The 25,874-nt window shown below is 45.0% G+C and overlaps 1 protein-coding gene across 10 annotated transcripts in view; it reads left to right on the top strand.

Moving 5' to 3' along the window:
* Positions 1 to 25,874, top strand: part of KCNIP1 (potassium voltage-gated channel interacting protein 1) — a 256,038-nt gene that overhangs the window by 203,688 nt on the left and 26,476 nt on the right. For 7 of the 10 annotated variants that reach the window (XM_083798238.1, XM_083798243.1, XM_083798241.1 and 4 more), the window contains exon 2: positions 21,426 to 21,550. In XM_083798238.1, the coding sequence (XP_083654364.1) occupies positions 21,426 to 21,550 (125 nt within the window). Of the gene's footprint in view, positions 1 to 9,303; positions 9,324 to 12,750; positions 12,784 to 21,425; positions 21,551 to 25,874 lie in introns of those variants that run through there. The other 3 variants (XM_083798237.1, XM_083798234.1, XM_083798242.1) reach the window with 3 other exon arrangements.

The raw sequence follows: 25,874 nt of genomic DNA, 5'->3' as shown, positions 1-25,874 counted from the left end.
CCATGAGCAGTGCCTGAGAACAGGTGAGCGGTCCCGAGGCACCGCCTGCAGCCACGGCAGCAGATTTGCCTTCAGCAACAGCAGGAGTGAAGGAGGGAAAGAGGCAGCAAGGTGGGAGAACAAGGGTATGACCTGAGGCTGAGAAATTGAACTTTTTAAGGGCTTACCTGGGTTTAGAGGCTGCGTCCTTGCACTGGCCCCTAGGGAAGCCTTTGGAAATTACTTTGCTCTTCTGGGATTAGCTGTTCTTTTTCACTTATTTGCCCAATTATTGTGGACTCTCTGTTACTAGTAAGCCTCAAAATGAAAGTCGTGGTCTAGCTTCTTGTGTTGCTGACAGGAACCATCACTCTAAGTGCGAACCCCCCTGCGGCTGCCTGCTCATCTCCTTGCTTTCAAAAACTTGCAAGAACCCCAGGAGAGCTCTTCTGAACTAACACGCTGTGTTTTGAAATCTAGAATCATTTCACTTGGCTTGAATAAATTTACGGCTGTACAGGGAGACATTTCTTTTGGCTGAAGAACATCCTTGAGAATTTCAGGGTAAGGATGCTTTTCTTCAAGAAATTGAGTTGGAGAGGCTCATAATTGGAAGGGGATAGCTATTTAAATAGTCAATAAAAATGGAACATAATTAACATTACCTTAATCCCTCTCCCATGGTTCTTAAATCCACACATGGGAAGCTCAAATTGAGGATGCATGTCCAAATGTATCTTAATTAAGTCCTAATTAATTTAACTGCTCAAACAGTTAATCCTTTCCCTTGTAAAAGGAGGTATCACACTGTGGTAAGAGCACAAACTTTCATTTGTCCATTTTCTGTCTGCCATGCTTCCTGACAGAGAAGCAGCGAGGGTCTGTGATCCCACTGGGCAGCGAGCGATGGGGGCAGTGGCTGGACACACAGCGCCCATCTTTGCCCTGTGCTTGCTCCAGCTGCTGCAGCTCAGCACCCTGGTGGCATTTTGGGTGTCTGTTAGGCACCGGTGACCGGAGGGACAGGTGAGGGTGCCCAGCCTGTGACTGAGGCCAGGAGGGGCAGCGGTGCCCTGTGCCCTGCCCCGGGGTGTGAGGGTGTGCAGTGGCTGGAGCAGGGCTGGCAGCACATGCTGGCTCCAGCTGCAGCCGCCCTCTGTGTGAGCTCAGCTCTAGCTCTCCGATTTTCTGTTGTTCTGGGAATATGCCTAAGCTTTATTACACTTCTTGTAGATGATTAAAAGGGGAATTGAAATTATAAAAGGAAATGTGAAGCATTCAGAAAGGGAAATTTTCCTCCTTTAGTCTTCGCTCCCTCCAACTAAATTATTTCAAGCTAATAAATGTCTCTTTTTACCCAAAACAAAAAGCAGTGAGCACCTGCACAGACAGGTCAGAGCCTGATCAGCTGCCATCAGCACTCCCATCTTGGTTACCTCTTCCCTTTGCCAGTGGTCTTGCGGCACACAGATGTTGGAGCCCAGAGCAAATGGGAAAGAGCCAAATGGCTGATGTGCATGAGCAGCTCTGTATTTGGGGTGTTCCTAGGCTAATGATGGGGGATGAGCTTATCCATGATGGCACATCCATCAAAATCTGTTTCTTTTGCATCTTGCTCTTACAGAGTTCTGCTCATTCAAAATAGATTAGAGCTGCTCAGCGTTTACATTTCAGACAAAATATCCCAATTTAATCTTGTTGGTTGTTGTGGTTTAACCCGGCTGGCAGCTAAACACCACACAGCCGTTCGCTCACCCTCCCCCCTCCCTCTCTGGGATGGGGGAGAGAAACGGGAAAGTGAAGCCTGTGAGTTGAGATAAAGACAGTTTATTAAGACAGGAAAATAATAATAACAATAATAATAATAATAGTGATAATGGTAATAGTATTAACAATAATAATGTGTAAGAAAACAAGTGATGCACAATGCAATTGCTCACCACCCGCTGACCGATGCCCAGCCTATTCCCGAGCAGCCGGCCCCCCACCCCGGCCAGCCACCCCTATATATTGTTTAGCATGACGTCAGATGGTATGGAATACCCCTTTGGCCAGTTTGGGTCAGCTGTCCTGGGTCTGTCCCCTCCCAGCTCCTGCTGCACCCCCAGCCTGCTCGCTGGCAGGACAGAGCGAGAAGCCGAAAAGTCCTTGGCCTGGTGTAAACACTGCTCTGCAACAATTAAAACATCAGCATGTTATCAGCGCTCTTCTCATCCTAATCCAAAACATAGCACCCTACCAGCTACTATGAGCTACTTAACTCTGTCCTAACTGGAACCAGGACATTGGTGTATGTTAGGTTTTTTAATTCCTTGTTGTTGTTTTCAGCGGTTCTTAGCAATGCTTTCCTATCTCTTGCTCATTTGTGGACTAATATGTGACTCCATTAAAACAGAATGGAAGAAACCAAATTATGAAATCTAATATATTAAAATGTTTTCATGGCTTCTTTAAAATCAAGTCACCGGTAAGGGCTGATAAGTGTACATGTAAGCACTATTAGATCTAAGTGACTGGTTTCCAAATCTTGCTTGTATTGCTAGCTATTTCCCAGTACTCACAGGCACTATAGCTCCCAGTCCTGGTTGCACATCTGTGTTGCTAAACGAAAGTAATCAGAGTCAGCATGAAAATTTAATAAGCCGCGTTCTGGCGTTGGTCATGTTCTCAACTGCGTATTTGTTTTCTAGCCTCACAAGTCCTCAGGCGGTGTCAACCAGAATAGCTCCGGTGTTTACAAGCACTGATGTTTGTTAGCCTCAGATTGCTCTGTTGGTGGTATTCCAAATACAGACCAGAGCTCTGAATCTGCCAGTGTTTTTAGGGGTTTTTATAAAAGGCAGGAGCCAACCTGGGAAGCCATAAACCTCATGGCCTTCCCCTTCCAGTCTGGAAATGGCTGTTTCGGAAGCAGAAAGCACTGCAGACAAATCAGTGGAATTTAAAGTTTGTAACTTTAGAACAGCGAAGTCAAATAATTATGTAGTTTGACTTCATGGCAACTCATCGAGTTGGTTGCGTGCTGCATCCTGGGCGGGGAGTGTGCCAAGAAATTGCGCCTAACAATCCTGAGCCTTAGTGCGGTCTCTGTTGCCCTTCAAGGAGAAGCAGAATAAAAACAGAAAGGAGTAAGAACTGGGTTTTCGTGTATTCCATTAACCTTTTGCCACAGGAGTGGAACGAACTTTCAAGGTTCCCAGCACTGCTAGCTGGGCCAAATTTTGGAAATGATCAGGCTATTGCCAGTCTCCTGAAACTTTCCGACCTTGTCTGCAGGGGTTTTGCCTCCACCTGCTTGAGTTGCTGCTGGGCTGGAGCTGCTGTGGGTTGGCTCCCGCCGGCTCCTGTGCCTGGTTGGGTCCGGGGTGTGGGTAGCAGCACGATACCGGCAGTGACTGGAGCTCTGAGGGTCGCTATTGACTGCAGCAGAGCATTACCCTGCTTGTTCTGCCACTGCATTGCTGCGGCTGGCTTGGTTTTTCACTTCCATTGTATGTGGTTGTTTGTTGCTTGAGACCAGTGTTCCGGTCTCTTGGCTTCCCCCTCTCCCCCCAGCTGTTTGTGCTGTGCCTTGTTGTGATATCCAACTTCTCAATGGGGCACAGAAGCCTTTGTAAAACATCTTTCCTTCTTCACAGCATGTACACATTTCCATTTGTTTGTCCCATGAAAGGCACAAGGAGAGATGCTGGTGTGGCTAAGGGCACTCCAGGAAGGGTCTCCTCACTGTTGAACCCCTCAGTGGGTACCGCAGGGTTTTGGCAAGCTGCTGCAGCCGGGTTGAGCAAAGGGAGGGAGATCTGAAGTGCTGACTTGAAAGGCTTAGCTGGAAGCCATTTGCTTCCCTGAGTGCCTCTGCATCACCTCTCAATGAAAAAAATCCCCTTTTTAGCAATGCTTAGTAAATCTCACCCTACAATCCTGGGAGAGATGATTTTCGTGATCTTTTACTAATTCCCCAAACACTTCAGACTGGAAAAAAAATGCTCCAGTGAGATTGGTTCTGGCCCCCATGTCAAATGTCAAGCCCCCGCTGTACAGGGGCTGTGGTGCAGGTAGGTAAGGAGCTCAGCACAGCAGTCCGGCACATGCCTGCCATTTCCTGGAGCATGCGGTGGGACAGGATGATGCCCTGGATCGCTGCCTTTCCATGGAGAGGCTCAAAGCCGATGGAAGCAAGGAGCGGCCTCCCCTGGGCACGCAGGAGGCTCGTGCCTCTCCTAGCAGGTAGGAGCACAGGGAACGGCAAGGGGCCAGGAGCAGCAAGGACATCGGGGGGGGGGGGAGGGGGAGGGCTTGATGTCCAGTCCTGGGAGTGTCACTGTGAGCCAGGTAAAAAGGGACAAATTGCTTCTCAGGAAATACAGTCTGTTTGGTGTCTTGAAACAAATTGCTGCTGTCACACTGTGCTTGTGCAAAAGGCCTCTTACAGGAGCAGTGTGCTCCAGTAAGTTTATCATGTCCCTTTTGAAAAACCTGGGTATGTGTAGAAACAATATTTTCTGAGCAGTTTCTTATGTGCAAATAGAGCTTAATTGGTACTTATCTTCTGCTTAATTGCACTTCAAAATGTGAAGCAATCTGCTTAAGTTAAGCAACAGTTTTTGCAAGATGGAAAGAAGAATTCTTTTGGGTGATGCTGTCTCGTTTGGATGTGATCTGTAGCGTGCTTATTTAGTATCAGTGTTTCACTCCTCGATTCTGCATTCTCCTGCTGTGAAGGGGTCCTGTGAAGGTGCAGGCAACTTCACTGTTTCTCTTCATTCCTCCAGGCTGCCCTCTGTATCACAGACTACACTATAGTGCAGTGTTAGCCATCAAGGTGTCAAGCCCAAAGGGAGCCCCCTGCAGTTCTCTAGGACCACCTTCCCAAGGTCCTAAGGAACTAAGCCGTAAACGGATGGGGCAATGCCTGTGTACATTCAGATTTCTAAAGCAGCTCTGCACATTACCACTCGCAGTGCTTCCACTCGTCCTTGTTGGCTATTCACAGGGCAGCTGAGGCTGCCAGCGTGCCCTGGAGGTGCAGCTCTCCAAGTGCCCAGGAAGCTCCTGGTCACTTCCCAGCAATGAAGGCTCTGCCCATGTACCCCTGCTGGTGCTCAGCAGCGGCTTTAATCCTGGCTGGCAACCAGAGAGGAAGAGAAGAGTTTTGGGTCTTGGCTTTAAGCATTGACCTGCTGGACACGTGCGCAGAGCTCCAGCCTTCACGTGGGGTCATGGTCCCCATGAACGGTCGGTATTTTGCTTCCAAAGCACCTGCCACTGGTGAAATCAGTCATCGGAAAAAGGGCTGTGGGTGACAGCTCTAAGGGAAGTCTGTACTCCGATCAGTATCAAGCATGCTTGGTGCCTAGCAAATAACAAAGAAGGAACAGCAGAGTGGACCGAAACAATTTGTACTGCTCCTAGTCCTTACAGAGGTGAATTGCCATAATGTGGTGGAGAGCAGTCCTGCCTCCTGATAGAGGAGGGATCTGCTTGGGGATGCCAGCATTGCCTTTAGTTACATAGAAAATCCTGCTCTTTGCTGCTGCTGTTCCCAAAGAGGGTAAAATGTATGTTAGTAAACGCAAGAACACTTTTTTTGTTTGTTCGGTGAGAGCAAAACCATGCCTACAGTTTCACCTTAGGAAAATCAATATTTTATTTAAAAAAAAAATATGCAGAAACTTCATTTAAAAAACAAATTCACTTTAAGAAATAGGAAATAGGAACTCAAGAAGTATATATTAATCTAGAGAACCGTTCAGTATGCGATCCGTTGTGTGGAGTTCCTGTGCGGGTGGCTGGCTATGAGCGTTGTATTGCAGCTCTCCTCGTTCAGCGTGCACTTCCCCAGTAAGTGAGAACCTGGGGAGCCGGGCACCCCGACACACAGCTGCTGCACTGCAAATGGAAGGAGACGAGCTGACTGCAAGCACGGCGTGGGGGGAGATTCTGCCTGTATTGCTATGAAATGTCAACGTTTATGAGAAATAAAACTTGATAGGCTTTCCAAAATGTGGTTTCTACATTGTAATCAAACCTAACGTCTTGTGGAAAATGGGTTTTGGTTTTTCTTCTTTCCTTTATTTCTTTTTTTTTTTCTTGTCGCAGTCTGGAACATAACTTTGGAAATGACATCTCCTACAAAACAGTCTGAATTCCGAGCAGTGTCAGTACCTAGTCTGGGAGCTCGGCTCTGGCTGCCCGTGCTCCCCAGGGTGTCCTTGTTGCACCGTCTGTTCACCTTCAGCTTCCTCACATCTGCTTGGGGCTCCTCTTTAAGGCCGTGTGTGGGCAGCACCAAGTGTATGTGGTCAAAAAACTCCCCTCTGAGGCGGAAACAGCTCAGTTCTTAGGCTGCAGTTAAAAATGGCCTGAATGCGCAAATATAAAATTGTGTTTTTCTACAATAACCCAAGGATAATATGTCCTTGGATTAGGCACTGAACTAATTACTATTTGATTGCTTGATTCTCCCACATTATATATTCATTGATTATTGTTCTTCCAAAAGCCTTTTTCTAACTGAAAGCTGGAGCAAACCAGCACTCATGGAAATCAGCACAGTCATAAATCAGGGACTTGAAGTGTCTGATTTGCTTTTCAATGAGGAAAAAAACAGTGGCAGCAATAATTCTTTTCAGGGAGAATAAGTCCATTTGTAATGCATTGTCTTGACTCATCAGAGGTTTTTGATGAATAACCTATTCCAAAAAAGAAATTTTTAAGTTCAGTTACTTCATTTATAATTCAGAACTCTCCTATGACTATTTCATTTACTAAGTGCCCTCCAAAGAGCTTCTGATACTTCTTCTGAAAACATCATGCTTTGACCTAACATTCTTGCTACTTTCCTCTTCCCTTTCTGCTTTGGGATCAAAGCTGTGCCTTGGGCCCGGCTCACACTCTGGTTCCTGTCCCACGAGGCCCCTGTTAAGACCAGCACTCACTGCTGGCCGCTGCCTTCTGAGGGGGCTGCAGCCACTTTCTCCTTTGTTTCCCAGCTCTGCCCCTTGCCAAAACACCTGCAGGAGGCTCCCCTACTCTTTTTCCAAGCTGTGATTACTGATCTGAACTTGACTCTAGTAAGTGCATAGTAATGTGTTTAAGCTATTAGGTTAATGCTGTGAGTAGCTGTGGCAGGCATTTTCTGCTGGGCTAGTTACCCATTGATGAAAAATGGCTTTTCTGCCAAAGTGGTGGCTAGGGGGAGCTTGCCCTCCCTGGAGGCTGGGGCTGCTGCTGCTCACTGTGTCCCCAGCCACTGGGCTGCCCAGCCAAAGGGAAGGTTCATTGCAGCCAGCCAGAAAATACTTTTTCAGGAAATAAGTTTTGCATGAATGACCTTACATCTTGTGATTTTCATCTCTATACACAAGCAATTTAAAAAAATAGATATATATTAATGATGACCTTCAACAGCTGACCTCCTTCCTCTAAGCAAGTGCCCCATACCTAAAGAAAGCCTGACTTTGCAGCACAGAAACAACTCAAATCTGAGCTGTGTTACAGAGCCCCTGCAAAAGAGCAAGCCTAGCCACAGAACTCAGACACCCCTACCATGAGCGTTACCTCGTTTTTGGAAGTTGCTCTGGGTTGCTCAGCTTGCCCTGTGAAAACAGTACAGGCACCTAGGGCCTGCTGGTGGCATTGCCTTTGGAGAGATGTGACCAGGTTACACACTGCCCTGCAGCTGTTCCCTGTGCTTCACCACATCTTTCTTGGCTGGTAAGGTAGACTAAATGCTCTCTCCCCTGGGCTGGCCGGGTGTTCCCCCGTTTACCAGCCCTAAGTCTTGGTCGTTTCTGCGACAGGGTTCTTCCACGTGGCTCTTGCTGTACAGCGTTGTGATGGAGTGTGGCAGGGAGATGTCTGCTTCCCTGCTCGGGAGGTGCTGCCCCACTGTCGTGTGCCAGGTGGCTCTTTTCTGAGTAGGGGAATGGATGTACAGATGTGTTCGTACAACCCCAACCTTGTTATACTAGTGGTGGAGTCGAAAGAAAGCTGGGCAGCCAGCATGTGCTGCAAGTAGCTCTGGGTGAAAGAATCTGGTGCACCTTCTTCTCAGCAGTTGCTGTTTATTTTAATTTAATCGAATCCATGCTTGCCATCAGCTTTCTCTGTTGGTCATCTTTTTGGTTTTGTCACCTGCTACTCTTGGCTGCAATGCTTAGATTGCTCTTTTCAATGCTTGGATTATTTTTGCCAGAGTTCCTGTACTTCAAGCACTGCCTAAGTTTCAGTTTAGAAAAACTGAAGTTTTGGGGCAGTCTTTGCTGTAGCTGGAGCGGAGCTGTGTCTTACGAGAGCATTGAGCCAAGGTAAGAACCTGCAGCCCTGGGTAACGAGGTGAGATGCCTTAGGTGACTGCTGGGGGAGGTGGGGGGACTGGGGAGCACTGGGGATGCAGCCTGGGTGCATGAGTTTTATTATTCCTGGTTTACTGTTAAGGCTTTATAAATCACTCAAACTCCTTCCTCGTCTGCTGGTGAGCTGCTTGAGCTGTAGTTCATTTCTGCAGCAAGGCTGGAAAGAGGTTCATAAGCAGCTGAATGCTGTGAAGCGGCACTGTCTGGCTGTAATGCATTATGTTGAGCAGATAACGTTGCTGACACTGGTGTTGATGACTGGGAGGCTGAGGGATTCTCTCAGTGCTAACAAGAAAGCTGGTTTGGGGTGACGGTGCAAGCTCAGCGCTAGGTGTTGCACCTCTCCAGTTCCTGCACTCCGCAGTTGAAGTCCTGCTAAGGATGTACAAACTGCATGTGTTTTCTGTGAAATACTGCTAGTTCTGCAAATCTCCCTTTTGGGGGATCAGTGTTTGAATGTCTGTTTCTTTGATCCCTTTAAGGGAAGTGGCTTATTGTGAATTCTGCCGTGAGGCCATTTGTGTGCTGGGAAGTCTTCTCACAGGGCTTGAGGTTTCCTGCTGCAGGGCATTATAAGGAAAAGCACAGTGGGGTTTGGGGTTATTTTTTGGGGGTGGGAGGAGGAAGCTTCATCAGTTTCACACCCCTTTACAGTTCCTTCAATGTAATTGTAGCCATGGCTTGCAAAGTGCTATGTGTAGTTTTTGGAAAGGATTGATTGTGGATGTTTGTCCTGGGAGTAATTCTTCAGATCAATTCAGCAGCCCTGGCCACGGGCTGGAGGGAGCTGACCAGAGCCTGCCAAGGGCAGAGGTGCGCCTGTTGTAGGCTTCTACTTGCCTCCTTGGTAACAGAGATAACTGCAGGACGGTAGTTTTTCCACTGACTCTGCCCTCAGGGAGAAACATTTCTTTCATAAGCAGGGAGGCTGTGGTGGGGCTGCTGTACCAGAGAAACCAACGGAGCTGGCTGAAAACAAGCCTGGAGGTAAGGCCCCATCCCCATGGTATGTTTGGCAGTGAGGGATTTGCACATATCTCATTTTATATCTATTCTGTTGAGTTCCTTTATTCTATTAAAAAGCCAATTACTCTTGTTTAGAGTCTAAAAAGCTGCCTTCTGATTTTGAAAACCTTCTTGATAAGGAAGAGATGTAGGCAGAGGTGCCTCCGGCCATCTCATTGTCCATTGCACCCTGTTACACTGAATGGCTCTGGTTCCTGAAAGTCAGACAAAAAGGAAAATATCCTCTTTTTCCCTTGTACCAGGATTGCTCAGAAGTTGCTCTTATTTCCACTGCCCAGAGAGTAATCTGTAACATGGATATAATTTTAGGGAAGAAGAAAAAAATCATGAGGCACTGACTGGGAGAGATGACAAACAATCAAGGCCTCGGTGACTGTGTTTGCATGTTTTAGGAAGAGCTTTTCTAAGTGTTGGTAGCAATGTTGTAGTTTGTTTTATTTGTACTACTCAATCAGCAAAGCAGATGTAAGCACATGAACTTGGGATGCTGATTAAGCATTCTGTTGAGCTTAGTGAAAAGGGCAGTTTTCCAAAAAGTAATTCACTGGTAAATAAAAAAAAAAAAAAAAATACAGACTGAATCAAAATCTTAGTTCAGGAAGGGAATTAATTTTCAATTAATTCATTGAATCTTGACTTTGTGAAGTTTTTCATCCAGTGAAGAAAAATGTATTGTTATACAAAGCTTTTTTCTTCTCCCCTTTGTTTAAGAGCTTTGTTTCCCATCTCTGCAGAAAGACAATGTTGTTTATACCCAGAAGGTATTACCTACAGTCTAAGGTTTTGATAATCCACAAGATTTCCCGCTACAGAAAAACGGATTGTGCTGAGGGGAGGGAGAGAAGGCATCTATTGTCTTTTTGCTATTTATTAATCATCTCTGGTCGATCTTCATATTTTCAAACCCACTGTTACCCTGGAACCTCTCCACGTACTCTAGCTCTTTTCATGCATTGATTTCACCCACAGTGAATCAGGACACTATCATTATGCTTTCTGTAATGGCTACATTTACATTTCTTTGTTCTCATCGATGGAAATTAGTTTCCAGCTAGTGTTAAAATGCAAATTTAAAACTATGCTCATTAGACTTGGAAGTGGGAAATTTTTCTTTCCTGTCCTTGGGTTACCCGGCAAAGCAGGATTGCCTGAACAGCGGGTGGTTTCATGGCTAGTGGCTCAACCCCTCTTGCTTCAGCACAGGTTCAGGAGCTCCTTAAGCAACCTGCTCGTTCCTTCTTTATTGCAGACCTATCTTGGTGGTTCAAGGAGGTCGGAATGTCTTCTGATAACAGTGCAGGTGGTACAATAGAGTGTATTAAACCTTGATAATTGCTTTTATATGCTTTTGGTAAAGCTCCTAATGTGTACTGATCTCTTTAGCATGTGTTGTGATCTATGTCTGTGGTTTATGTCCATGGTTTATTGTAGGTGCTTTGAGACCAGCTTCTCTCAGAAGTATTCTTGAAGCTTCAGTTCAAAAGGGGGAAATGTGGAGGTGTCAGTAGTTGTTAATCTATCAGCGCTGTTCCTGGGCAAGTAGTTGGTCATACAGCATTCACTTCTGCTATTGGTCATTTAGCATTCATTTCTGCTACTGGTTGTCTCGTGTGAGTGTCTTCTGTGCCGGCTTTTTTTTTTTTTTGCACTGCAGCAGCCCACTGGAGTGCCTGCTGTGCCCTCCTTGTGTTGGTCTCATCCTCTTGAACAGTTCCTCCGCCGGGCCGAGCGCAGCAGAGGCAGAGCTGGCAAGGCTGGGTGCTGAGGCTCGGCAGTGCTGCCTGACCGGGCCTTCACCCGCCGTGGAGGTGGTGCTGGTGGGAGGGCTTCTGGTGGCTTCCCAACACTTCTGCTGGCTTTATCTGTTGCCAGATACTAAATTCCTCCTTTTTTGCACTACTTGAACATCTGCTCCCAAAGACACGTGATCCAGCTTTGCCTCCATTGAGGGCAAGCTGAATTTCCAGCAGTGAAAGCTCGGTGAGAATTGGAGCCCCTCCAGCAGCCTCGTGCTGTTGTAACGTGTGGGGCGGTGTAGGCCATGCTCTGCGTGCCCCCTTCAGAACACGGTTATCTTGATGTAGGGGTAAAACACTGAGCATGAGGGTTGTTTAAATGGCTTTAGAAAATCATGGTGGAATTTCTTAGCCTTGAGATTCCAGGCACAGGCCCTGAGTTGGTCACAGCTTGCTCGGGGACACCCTGGGGCTTTGCAGAGGTGGGGTGCTGCAAGATTTAGCAGGAGAATGCGGTCTTGGGTTCTCTGTCTACCCAGAGAAAAGCAGTGGCTGGTGCAGCGTGAGCCCAGGCAGCCTTCATACGCTGCTTTGCCCGTAACCCTTGGGACAGGGAAGCACACGGCAGTGGGAACTGCTCTGCTTTGGTGCCTGCCCAATCCTCGTGCCTGCTGGGTCATGGTGATGTGCCAGCTGGGGGACAAAACACATGGGCTGCTGTGTGAGAGGAGACCGGGCGTGCTCACCGGTGCCTCCCGTCAGCACCAGAAGGTGAGAGCACTTGACTGAGAGCTTGTTTGGGAAGGCCTGGGGAGCGTGGCGGCACCAGCTACATGGCAAGGGAGGAAATGGTGGGTGCCAGACTGACCGAGGGCAGGAGCTGCCCCTGATGGAGGTAGGGTCAGGGAGCCACAGGCAGTAGTACTGTGACCAGAACTCTGTGCATTGTGAAGGTTATTGTTTATCATATTGCACGCCAAATTCTTTGGCAAAAAGAAACTGATATCACAAGAAAGCATACGCATATCTTTAAAATATATTTTAGTTACTTTTAACTTAATTTGTTAATGAAACTTTCTCCTAGGGGATGCGAGGCTAGTAGGAAGTGACCGTTACACGTGCAGTGACTGCAGAAAGCACCAGTTACGCAGCCATCCAGATGACTTGAGAGTTCTTCACCCTTACTAACCATTTTATTACTTCTCCATACTTTAGCTCTTTGACAACTGTAGAGGAAGCAGAAGGCTGGAGCTCCTCTTATTGCTTGTTAGCAGGCTTCAGAAACCGCATGCCAAGTCCTCCTTGCCCCTTACCAGAGCTGCTAGGATGACTGCTGCATTGCTGCCTTGTTGCATGCATGGGTGCTTGCACGGGTGCATGACTGCATGCTTCCCCTCACATGCTGCCTGAATTTCATGGTCATGCAGGGGACAGCGAGCTCTGACTTCCTTTTCCTGCCCCTTGGGGTAAGGGGAAGAGGCAGTTCAGCAAAAAACCCTGTAAAATACACATGGAAAAACCCTACAGTCACTGGGAAAGGGGACCCCGCAGCACTTTTGCAGAACCCCTCCGATGTCACCGTAAAGTTAAGAAATGACTAAGTTGTGTGTGGTTGTCACTTTCTTTTTGTTTAATTTTTTTCTTTTTCCTAGACCCTGCCCGATGGTTTTACGTGTATCAGAGAGGTAACATTTAAACCAGTTTGACTATATCGGTCATATAATTTTTGTAGCAAAAGTTTTCTTTAGCCAGGAAAACAGATCCCCCCTTCCCTCCAGGCTCAGTTTGTTTTCCCTTTCCACGCTGGCAGCAAACAAAATTCAAGGTGCTTAAAATCTGTCTGGATCCCAGCCGGGGGAGCAGCCAAGTCCCCTCTGGTGAAGGCAGTCCCAGCTTTCACCCACACGCCGAGTCCTTGTGTGTGCCCACCGCATCACTTGACGGGCGAAGTCACATTCTTACCAGTTCAATTACTCTCCATCTGAAGTTTTGACAAGGTATGAATAGGAATTTTCCAAAAATCATCAGAGTGAAGTGATTTTCTAACCCTCCTAGTGACGTTTATTTGCAAATTCATCTCTGAGCAGCTGCTTGGGGGAAAGCATGTGCCCAAAGGAACGTTTTCTGCAGTATCCCCATGGAAGAACAGCAAAGCACCTGGCAAGTTTTCAGTAGATCTCCACCCATTTCCAGAAGTTGTTTCCCTTATGTTTCACTTATAAATGTTGCTATATTTAGGTGGGTATAAGCTAGAGGTGGGAAAACTAGAACAACTGGTGTCCCAAGTAAGGTCCAGTGCAGTGGAAGATCATCCTGCTGTCACTTAACCAAGGGAACGGCCGAGGCAGTGTTATTTCCAAAGATAAGTAATTAATGCAGTATCTGCAGAAACACTGAAGTGTAGCACGTCGTGTAGCTTATGTTCAAATCACTCTGCCTGGTGTTAGTTGTGTGCCAGAAAGACATTTTGGACGTACCTGTGGCCTCGGAGCACCTCCTTTTTCAGAGTTTAACACTGTTCTAGCTTCCCTGGATGTATCAGTGGAAGAAATTAAAGGAGTAGACATAGAGGAAATCATTTATACCTGACATTTTGCATAGATCATTGGAAGGATTAGCCAAGAAGTGCTAAAATTCTGCTTTTTTTTTTTGTTGTTGCCTTTTTTCCTCAGTCTCAGGACTGTGTTCAACTTTTGGTTCTTAATGTAGCTTTCCCTGCAGCTGGTGGTGGCCCAGGTTCATGTGGGCAGAACAGCCCAGTCGGGCCTGGCTGTGTGTGCAGCGAGTTGGGCATTGCTGCTTTAGTGGGGAAAATGGAGCTGAAGGTCTAAGGAGTTTCAGGAAAAGGGAGCTCCATTAATTCCCTTCTGCTGTTTTATTGGCTGGAGAGTCCCTTTGGCTTGGAAATTAATCTTTCCAGCCAAGACAATAATAATAATAATTTATTAATAAAGACTGTTAAAGTTTAATTAAATGCATTTAATATTTGATACTTCAGTAGGTGTCTTAGTGCCATTTTTATTGATCTAGTCATGAGCAGATTTTACCGAACCCTTTTTTTTAGGGTTTGCAGATGTGCAGGCACGTGTTTGTTCATTATCTGAGCTGTTGTTCTGGGATCCTCAGGAGGAACAAGCCTGTGGCTTCCTCTCCAATCTGCCCCATTGGTCTTATGGATTCATGTTAGCCTGATTGGGTTGCATACAGCCTAATCCTTAGCTTCTGTTTGGGTGGAAATACACAAGTGCCAGGAATTCTGCACCCGTCCCAGGTAGCGAAACCATACAGGTACCAGCCATTTGTTTCCCTCTGGCAGGATCTGTTTCCTACAAGGTCTGTCTAGGCAGGAATTCTGTCTGGAGATGGATTTTAAAGATATTGTGGATAAATTGCAGTTAATTTTTTCTGCAGGTCCTTGCTACTCACGCATAGCTAATCTTTTTTTAATAAAAATAAGAGGCAGTCTAATAATTCTTGCACATAATTTAATGCCGTTCTGCTGTATTTGTAAAATTACCGGTTTCATCTAATACTTGTCAGTTTTACAATTAACACTGGACACATTAGCTGTGGTTTACATTCTTGGAATTTTTTGTTTAACTAAACATGAATTTATTATAAGCAGAATATTTTCGAAGTTCTCCCCCATTCTTGTGCAGCCTGGCGTTGCATGGCTTCACCTCACAGCCTTCAGAAGCCGCGGACGGGGTCATTTGCAGTTTTATTAAATCATTTACAGTTTCCATTTAAACTCTTTTAGTCCCTTGGTTATCCTTGGCCAGCCCTAGGGATGCAGGGAGGCATCACTGCTGCTTGGGCACCAGCCTCTGGGAGTGCTGTGGTGTCTTTAGGCACTTCACCAGGGCGGCTGGCTTTGGTGCAAGGGCTGCTTGTGGAGAGGCAGCTGCCGGCCAGAGGATGGATGGGCAGGTTAATAAATTTGGGCCCAAGGGTCATTCAAAGCCACAGCCGAAAAAGCAGCTGGTAAATAGCATGCAATTGTTTCCTATGTTATAGTACACAACTTGAGCGTCGTCTGTGATTAATTTGTTTCCCTTATGCAAAAAGGATTGTTGGATCTCGACAACATTGGTTAGATGTTTTTGTATGGAAATCAGGAGCTGAAGTGACTGCTAGATGGTGTCCTATCAGCAGAGGGCTTTACAAGGACTCGAGTCGTGCCCTGCCCCATCGCCCGCCCCTGCTGGTAATGGTGCTGCTTTTTGCCAGGCAGCTCTGGGCAGTGCCCCCCTTTAGGTAGTTGTCTTGGTTATGCCTTACAGTTCTGATGTTGTTTTAGGATCAACTGCCAATGAAACAACTTTTTCTGTACCATGGCAGATAAATGTACCCGTGTCCATTGGAATGGAAAGATCTGGGAAAGCGAAATAGTGGAGCAGGTCATCTTTCTTCAAATTAAGTAGATTCACTGTCTTTAACGTGGGACTGAGTCCCTCTGCCTGGTTCTGTGATATAAAGCAGTAGGCAGATGTGGCTGAAAATCTGTTTTCCTCAGTGGTGAAACTGTTTTGTCAAGAAGCACGTAGCTGTACAAGACAGCTTTTATATGAATGGGCTTAAATTACTCTGGTTTATCACTTGGAGAAATGCAAGTTGTGTTCAGCAGAGCTTACAGCAGTGAAAGACAGGCACGTTTGCAGACAGTCTAAGTGTGGAAATCTTCAAATTGTAAAGATAGCAAAAGTTAAAATTAGAACAGATATCAAAGGATGTACAAACCAAGCCTTGTCAAGTAATTTCCAAAGTGTATTCAGTTAAAATATTGACCTACTCTAATGAAAATTCATTCTCTGCTGTTGAGCAAGCAGAAGAGAAATGAAATGCAATATCTTTCATTAGCAGCAATCCATAAAATATGCATGTGCATGAAAGTACGTCAGGAGTATTTTTCTTTGTAAAGTGAAGCCACTATTTATTTTGTTTGATACACAAAATGTGCCTATCCGATGGCCTTAAGCAAATAGAGATGATTTTTTGCCCCCAAAATGTAAACTTAGGCAATTATTCTAACCCGGACCTACTTTGTAGTAAGATCACCACGGGTGCTTCTGCCAGCCCCAGGAATTCATACCCTGCTATTAAAGCAGCCATAAAAATATGCCTGGGGCAAACTCTAAACCTGAAAGCGCTATTTCCCCTTCCTCCAGCTCTAAACAAATCCCAAGCGCACCAGCGTGAGTGAGTGCCCGAGCAAGTGGTGCCCCTGCCAAGCTGTGCGTGCTGCCTTCAGTCACGGGCACAGCTCGCTGCAGCCATCTGGCACGGAAAGGATCCCGCCTGGGTGCGTTTCTACCAGGGCTGGGGTGCGGAGGAAAAGCTCAGCAGGGTGCTGTAAGCACCAGGAGTATCTGATCTCTGCTGTGCTGGTCATGGGTGGCTCCTGGGCAGTACAGGGACCGTGCACATCCCTTGTGTTATCCACACTCATCTGGGTCTGTGCACTTTTGAATTGAAAGAGAAGAAGGTGAGAATTGTTTAAACCGTAAACTGCCGTGCCTGTTTCCCCCATTCAGATCTCAGGAGGTTAGTCAAGCTTTAAACAGGACGAAAGCAAGGAAGAACAGGACATTAGATAAAATATCTTAACATCGTGCTTTCCTGGTGAAACTGTACATCTTCACGTATCGTTGTACAGCCACTTGTGCTCATCACTATAAAGTGAGTGTCATCTGAAGAAAAGAGGAATGTTTTTAAGTGCGATGGCTTGTATTTCATCCAGCGCCATCCTGGAGAGCTGGGAGGGCCTGAGCCAGTGTGCTAATGAAAATGTAAATAAGGGGTAATACAATGTGCATGATGAAAGGCAGTGGTAGATGGGGAAGTGACAGTCTCCTTTTTTGCTATTGAGATTACTGTGGGTGTCAGAGAGCAGAAGATAAAGGTTTATAAAAGCTGACTTAAAACATGAGACAGAAGCAAATAACGACAGAAACCTGCTTGGGGGGGAACAGTTGAGTTGGAAGGGATGGATTTGCCCTTAGGGCTCTTGCAGGCAGGTCTTCCTGGCCTGTGGGTTGGCGCCAGAGCCAGGCGTGTTCGCTGGTAGGGAGCAGGGATGGAAGAAGATGGAGCTGGGGAAGGTGGTGAGTATTGGGTGGCAGCTGCAAAGTTTAAATGTAAGCACCTGACAGACACGTGGGAGGGAAGGTTTGATCTGTGAGACCTATTAATGTGAAGTTAATCCTAAAAGAAGAGTTTTATCTTTTAAAACAGATCAGTATGATCATGAAAAAACACAGAAAACAGCTTTTTGTTAGGAAGTGATAAAAGGACCTAAAAATTCTGTCGTGTTTATTTTCCCCACTGAGGTGCTGAGAAATGCCCAGGACTGCTCTGTTGCATCGGGGCATGTTCCACTGTAGGAACAATTTCCCCTGTTTCCAAAGTGTAAATACTGGAAATTTGCTGTTCTGGTATTGTTTTGAGTGCCCTCTTGGCCAGATCTAAAGCTTCTCATTTATTTTTTTATTTATTTTTAAGGTAAGCTGCATGATATTTCCTGGGGGAAAGGAGAAAGGAGCAGAATGCAAGGGTTAACCTGCAGGCAACCATCAGACACTCTTCAGAGACAGAGATTAATGCTGGTTCTGGAAGAGAAAACACAGAAAAAATAGAGCATCCTTTTAAAAGGGATGAATTTTTCATAACTTCTGTTTTGTGTTCTGTTACAAAGAAAAGCAACGCATTTATCAGTATGGAAAAAGGAAGGGACCTGCAACAGTAATGTGGGTTAGAAATACCTGCTCTGTGGGACCAAAGCCCGTGAACCAACTGTAGGAACGACTTGCAGGGCAAGCTGAAGGAGATGAGTTGCACTCTTTTGGAGTAATGATTCATTGGATGAGGCTAGTATTATCAAAGACAATATGTCCTTATTAAATTAAATATTCATCAAATAATATATATTTTTTTTAATGTTTGGGGAAAAAAAATTCAAGTTCCTAATTTTCAGTCTACTCATATACAGGACATCTGGGTAAGTCAAAAGAATGAGCTTTGAGCTGTAGTTCCATAGATTTTATTTTTTTTAAACTACATAGAGCTATTGAGCAAGTTTTCTGTGAGTGAGACCTTTCTTTAATTATTTGGCTTTAGAATACAAACAGAAATTCCAGTAAGTGCTTTGGAAAACTGGTTGCTTAAGAAGGAGGTGGTGGAAAATAAATGGCAAATATACTCATAAAAATTAGTTGTCTTGAAATACTTTTTGTTAGGAGTGTGACTTTTCCCAGATGGACCTTTCCTGCCTCTGTAGAAACAATGTGGCTGACCACATCTTGGGGGGTGCAAATAAAATGAGATTAATCCCCCAGGCTAGCTCCCCTTACTGGCCTTGCTGCTTATGTGAGCATGCTTAGGTTTTTCTCTTTGAATTATATTATAGGATATCAAAACTAAATAGCCAGCATTTTAGTCTTACGTTTTACATTGAAATTGTAAAGAACTTCAGAGGAACTCAATAGCAAATGTCAGTGGAAGGCTGGACATCCTTAGCTGGTTACAGAGCAGAGGAAGGCTCAGAGCCCAGCCTGCACATATACTGCCAGCATGGCTTCCGACAGAATAAAGAAACAAGGGTCAGGGGCCCGTGTAAAGTGCTTATTGCATTGCATTGGGGGACAGTAGGGAAACGCAGGGAAGGAGTCTGGGCTTGTGCGCACCTTGTGAAGGACTTTGGGTAGCTCACAGTGAACCAACAGTTAAATAAAAAGGTGTTTGCCATGCAATGTATGCATTAGTGGTGACTCTCCCTAACCTGGCTCCTTTCTAAATGGTTTTGTTCTCTTCCTTTTTCTACTGCTCATTTCCCTTCCCTCATTCTAAGGATTTTCTTCTCCACTGTGTTTTTCTCCACAGCTTTTTTTTCCGCATTCTTTCATTTTGTGACATCTGTTCTTGTTCAAAGAAAATGGCCCTTTCGCCTTATTTCACGTTATCTGTTCTTCCTCTGTCAGACATCCTTCTCCATCTCCTTTCTCTAACAGCAGTGAGAATTCCTAGACTCTGTGTTCCATTTGCAAGGAGAAGGTGCCTCCTTCAGGTCTCTTCATGCCCCTTGCTGCTTTGCAGTCACTTTTTCTGCATCATAAATGGTCATGATACTCTCGTTCTATGCCATGCTATTACAAAGTCTCTTACCTTTATTCTCCTCTGGTTTTCCCTAAGACCTCCAACAAGACACATCTCCTGCATATATATATATATATATATATAAATAAAATAATCTCTTCTGTCATGTACATAGGAATTATTGAAAGTCAATCTCCACAAGTTTCCATGAGGTACCTCATGGAGCTGTATGCACTCTCCTGACTTGAACCTATACAGTTCCACAGGAAAATTTGAAACCAGAATGAACGGCTTGAAGCTTCTCATGCTGAACATGCCGATGACTGCAGCATGTTTAATACTGCGATAGGATTGTGTGCTTAAAATCCACAAGGCTTCAAATTAGTGTGCACTGTTTGGCACACACTGTGACATTTGTTGTGAACTGGACGAGCACAAGGAGGATTTCTCTTCCTCCCCACCTTTTCCAGTCAACAAGGGAGCAAGTTCCATTGCGTATCTTAACTATATGTAGCAAATAGGCTGTGGTTTATCTCATGTCAGTTACCAGATTTCTGCTCTGCCTTTTGAGAGCTGTGCAGAGTTATTCATCTCCATCGCTTCTCTTTGGTGCTGACTTCATTGTTCTCATCGATGGGATAGCCTCTAACTACAGAAAGGGCTGAAATAAGCTATGGCTGCAAACCCCAGATTTCATCCCAAGCCCATTTGGATTTTATATATTTCATGCATAATTAAGCTGTTCTGTCTGTGTGCTCTGACCCCTGTGGTGAGACGTGAGCTATAACTCCAAGCAGGACTGCGGGTTAGAAGAACCAGCTGCAGTGGCGTTACCTTACCTGACATGAAAGAGCAGGCAGGGGCACGGCAAAAGACTTCCTGGTGCTGTACAAGGGGCCTTCGCTGTTTGAGCCCCACACATGCTGACTTTGAAACCCCAGACCCTGGGGACAGGAGGACCGATTATAACCCAACCTGATCTCACCAATATTCGATTTGATTTCTTAATCCAGAAATAATGAACCAAGATTAATTAACCATGATGACTCACTTGTGTGTGTCCTCCCTTAATAATGTTCACTTGTAAGTACAGAATTTATTAATTTACAAAAGAATAGGTTTGTTATGGTCTGTTGATTCCCTGAGCCAATCTGCTCAGAATTCATGCCTTGCCTTTTTTCAGAGCGACTCCATTTTCTTGCACATTCCTAGAGCAATCCTTGTCTTTTAGCAAGAACTACTGTATTACACTTGAACCCAATAACCTAACATGTTTTCACAAGGCAGATATTGAGTTGTTTTGATGATAATGTGTGTTGTGTGGTCCATGATAGTGAAGCAGTCGATGACCACTTTAATGAAAACAATTTGAAGGCAAGTACTAGTTTTTATGCCAAATGATGTGTGGATATAGTTGGGGTTTTTATGTCAGTTGAAAACTGCATCTGGTTTTTGAAGTTTAGGTAATCTTAAATTGACATATGCTAAGCACCTCTATGTTTTTGGGCATTACCTGTACTGCTGGGGAAAGGGACTTGACAGGTAAAAAGGCAACTCAGAAAAGAGGTGAGGTTAAGATATCGTAGGATGTGATGTCACAGGAGTTTTTCTTACTTGTGGGAGAGTGATCTCTTGAAGAAAATACACATATGTATTTTTCACTGCTTCTCAGTTTCCCTAAAAAGCCCATATAGATGCAGGCTGGTGTTACTCCAGATTCAGCAGCTGTGGATGTAATTTGAATTTCTACTAGGATGAATGTGACCTTTAGTGTTTCCTCTAGTAAGCATTTGGGTTAGTATACAGAAGAGTTTCCCTTAGTGTAAGGTCATTGTCTAATATGCTTAAGCATGTCTGCTCTCTTACTTATATTTGTACAGCTTTCTTTGAAGCAAGTACTTTGAAAGGCCTATTTCTCAGCATTGTTTCAATATTTAGATAAGAGATATCTGGTGTTGCCTTTTGGAGCAACGTATCTGCTGCCTACCCTTCTGTTCTCACCATCGGTTTTGGCTCTGTGAATGGGGTGCCAATTGGCAGCCCCAATAACAAACATGAGCTACTGCTTTACTCATATGGCTTTTATTTTGCTTTCAAGAGGTTGAATACAGTTATCAGTTCCATTGATGGTTTCTTTTTTTTCTCTGTTGCTCTTGAAATCCAATCTGTCCTGTCCATCATTATAACAGAGTAAAGGCAACAACCAAAATAAATATTTTCCTGTCTTCTCTTTCAGATAGAATTGAAGATGAATTAGAAATGACTACAGTGTGCCATAGACCCGAAGGACTGGAACAGCTTGAAGCACAAACCAATTTCACTAAGAGAGAACTTCAAGTGCTTTACAGAGGATTTAAAAATGTAAGAACAATACTGCAGTGAACTAAGTCTAATATGTATGTATCCCTACCAGCCTGAACTGCTCAGCTGCGTATTGTATCATTCCCCCACTAAATATCAGGAGGTTTGCACTATATCTCCACTGCCACAGCAAAATGAGCTCATGATCTACCTCATCATTTAGTAATTAAGTCACCATAATCTGCCTAAAACTGGTTTTGGATGAATATTCAGCACACGATACTCATTAAGTTTGTTCCCTGTCAGTAAACACACTTGCAGTTTCCTCAACTGTGTCCGTACTTCACGATAATCTGAAAATGTTTTCATGTTTTTTTATTTAATTCTTGTCAGTTCCCAGTGCTCAAATATGAGTTACACTGTTCGCTTGTGATTAGATGCTCAGGATTTTGTCCCCTTCTCCCCTTTTCCTAGCTTGTAGAGTTCTTGCTCTTCTAGTAGGATGTTATTGGAGCATATGAGGACTACCAAGTCCAGTGTAAGTAGTGAACAAAGCTGGAGTGGCAGGAGCCAAACAGACATCAAAAGTAAATGGATATCAAGACCGAGGGGATAGAGAGCAGGTTTAGGTGAAAGCAGGGAGCATGCCGGCTGGAACAACTACATGCATACAACAGTGCTGTGCTGGTCTTTGTGAACCTCAACCGCAGCCAAATTCTCCCTGACAGGGTCTCTGCGGATCTGTGAACCTCAACTTTTAGGTCACCTGCTGGTGCCCCTTAGGGACAAATCATCATAAATAGAAATAGGAATTTTGAGGCTATGTGGAGCAGATGTTTTGTGGACCTTGAAGACTGAATGCTTGTTACATGATTGCCTGAGGGTCTGGATTTAGTCACACAGGTGTTTTGTACCAGGTGATGACTTATGATGATTAATAGATCAGTATTGAGCTAGCCTAGTAAATACGTCATTTTTAAGTTGCCCTATAGGACAGTTGCAGTAAGACAGTAGCTGAAATATTGAAATGCTGCTTTTTTTTTTTTGGAAAGTCAAATTTATTGGTTGGAACCTTGCCAAAATAAAGCTGAGATATGTTAAATGGGTTTCCCCAGAGGGAAACCTGCTGGACGCTGAGAGGAGCCTTTCGTTTTTTTTGACACATTCTTGGAATTGATTGAAACCCATCTCCCATGCATACTTGACTTTTCCAGCCAAGGCACAGCACAGCTCTCTGTGTTTTTCTGTTTGGTTCGTGTGTTATGTTTCTGCAGCCTTGGCTGGATGTAGGAAGTCATCATTTCATGTGCAAAGTTCAGTCTGACTACTGAAGACTGCCATTCTGAAACCTCTTCGTGCTTTGACCAGTCAGTAATAAAACACATGGCTTTTAACACAGAGTTCAAAAGGTTAATAGATGGTGTAACGCAATATGACCACCTACAGTGGGGACAGAACTCAGTGCTTTCTTAACCAGTGTTTTGCTAGGATCTCTGAAATACCTTCCTTGCTGTGCTGGCTGGGAATCCTCCCCAGGAGAGCACTGCTCTGTGCTGAGAGGAGGAGCTGGCTGTACCAGCAGCCAGGATGCAAAACAGACAGCTTCAGCCTTGCAGCTCTCAGCAGGTCTGATGTTTATCCCTTGCCTCTCCTAATTTTGCTGTCATTTTGCAGTACCAGAGGCATTACCTCCCAGGGTAATAACGACGATAAACAAGTGCGTTTAACTTGTGACCTAAACTCTTTCGAAAGACCTCACCAAAGGTCTTAATATTAATTGGGAGTGATGGTGAGGTGCTGTTTTATGTCAAGTTGTTAGGAAAAGCAGTTTGTTTTCTTACAGCTGCTAGGCACACAATATGCATGAAGCTTTAATATTTAAGATTTAAATTGAAAGGGCAGCTTTAGCTTTTGTAGCCTATAAATCATGGTTTCAATGGAATGAGTAATTATGCACAGTAGTCAAATTGTCTCAGCTGTTACCATATTTCCTATTGTACCAAACCATCTGCTTTTTGGGATGATGTTACAGTGCCATCTGGAGATTCAGAATCCCTATGGGAATATAGTCATTTTTTTCTCTCTAGCTTGTACTTTCTGCTTGCTCTCAGGGATCACCCAGGTCCTGTTTAATCACGAGGCAACACCTGGGTTACCATAGGGCCTTTTACAGGCACATGGAATGGACACGGGGAGAACAAGGTCCCTCTCAGCCCAGCTGCAGTCTGGAGCTACGGAGCCTGGTGTAGCCTCCAGACTGCTGCCTGGTCTGACCAGGGTCCTAATTCTCAATGCTTTTCCTTCCTAGCATTCTTTTGTTTCCAAAATCAATTTCCTTGTGCCCCACAAGCCTGGGACCATGCCAGGCAGTGTGGCCACAAGGTGTGTTGGCTCAGGGAGGTGCCGCCATGCAGGAAGCAAATCCCTTTTCACCTGGAGTGCTGCAAAGCACCTGAGGGAGGTTCTGGTCTAATATTGCTGGCAGCACTAACTGATCAGGTTACAGCAGTTGTCAGTTGCTTGAGCAGAAGCAAGTCCTAAAAATATGTGATTCCTAGGGTAGAAAAGATGTCGAAAAGATGCTTCAGAGTTTTAGAAAGAGTCAAATTATTCTAATCATTCGAAGTGCTGATAGGCTTTTCTATATTCAGTTGGTTTCTGCAGCCAGTAAAGCTGCTCAGCAAAGAACTGAAATGTCGTTAAGCCTATTCTTTCTCACCTGTTCTTTCTCTGTCATTAAAAATAAATGCTGGCCATTCACACTGCTCTGAGAGAGCAAATCCTGAGAGACAAAATGTATCTCTCCTTACATCCTGATGTGCACCATGCCCTGGGAGCTGACCCCCCAGGGTCTCCAGGCTGAGTGAGAGCTGCTGCAGGAAGGCGGTGGGAAGGAGAGGAGGGCAGAATGTCGTCTTTGGTGGCAGCCAGGGCTTCTGCTGGAATGAACTGTGGCCTCGGTCTCTTCCCAGTGTGTCACTGGTTGGTCTGATGTTTCTGCACTGGGCTGATGGAGGCTTTCACCAAATTCAGATTCATAGCCGCTCCTCCAAAGCAGAGCATGCTAACCTGGCTGGCTGGCCAAATGTCCCCTCTGTCTGTGCCTTCCCTTTTCTTTTCCAGTTATGTAAGGGTGCTGTCTTCCAGTATCTCCTGATGCCGGAACCAAAAGGATTCATTTATTTTGGCAGATCTCTCCTCCCCAAAGTGTGTTACACAGAACAGCGTGTTTTGCACCTCAGAGTTAGCTGCTGCCAGGCTGAAGCCAGCTTGACACGAGGCGTTGGGGCTGAGTGCTTTGGCTGTCGGTCTGTAAGAGCAAGATAACTGAAATGGCAAAAAGCAGAGCCCTGGGTGGATCCTGCCTTGGTTTAGCTTAACAAAATAAAATGCGATTGTTTCTGTCTGTAAATCCATCAGAAGAGAGAATTGTTTGAGCTAAAAAGCAAAATCGGCATGAGCTGGAACTAGAAGAGTTTCTGCTCCCCAGAGGAGTGAAGTTTGGCATCAGCTGTGGAATAGGAGGGAGGAGAGTGAGAAACTATTTTTAAGATTAAAATTGATAAATGGGCGATTAATCAAGTGACCACCAACAACAGAGGTTTGGGTTCAGTGATTCAATACATCCTCTCTAGACTGTTTCTCATGACATATGCTATTTGGATTCAAAGCATAAATGTAAAAGGGTTGGGATCTTTCTGGAGTCTTCTGCTTGTTTCAGGAGAGTGTGTGCTGTTAGAGGAAATGGCTGCCAGGGATACTTTTCTAATACTAAATCAGAAAACAGCAAACCAGAACAACTGAGGGACTGTTAGAGATGTTCTGACTTTCAGTGCAAATATTTTAGCAAATCTGCAGTGGGTGAATGAGCATAGTGTGAGATGTAATCATCCGGAACAAATCAGGTTTTCGGAGGTCAAGCAGTGTGAGCAAGGTAGGGGTTCTGATATTTTCATAATTCCCCAAGTATACGCATGGCTCTGGGAGAACATGGGAAGGTGAATAAGTATATGGGATGTTTATTTGCTTAGAGATGCAAATCTGGATTCTGAAGCCTGAACACAGCAAAGTCTGTGGGCAGGTAACTGGTGCTTCGAGTTCAGTAAAACCTGTCCCTCTGAGCATTCCTTGTCCCGTGCTGGCTGAGTTAGCCAGCAGCAGTCCCGATGGGCTGGTTATGTTATGCATAGCCCCCTTTCAGTTCTGCTGATAATCCCTGCTTGGCTGCATTGCACATCTTTAGAAACAATCAATGAAGTTAATTTCTGATTTCAACAGAAGAAAGTACAGCAAGTACATTTTTCTTTGATTTTTTTCCTCATGATGTGGTTTCAGCTCCTTTGTGGTTTTAAAAGAAGTCTAAGAAGGTAGATTCATACATGTG

The sequence above is a fragment of the Anser anser genome, assembly GCF_964211835.1.
Source record: "Anser anser genome assembly, chromosome: 14".
NCBI lineage: Eukaryota > Metazoa > Chordata > Aves > Anseriformes > Anatidae > Anser > Anser anser.
The sequence above is the reverse complement of the archived record's forward strand: the minus strand, read 5'-3'. Positions and strand labels throughout refer to the sequence as shown.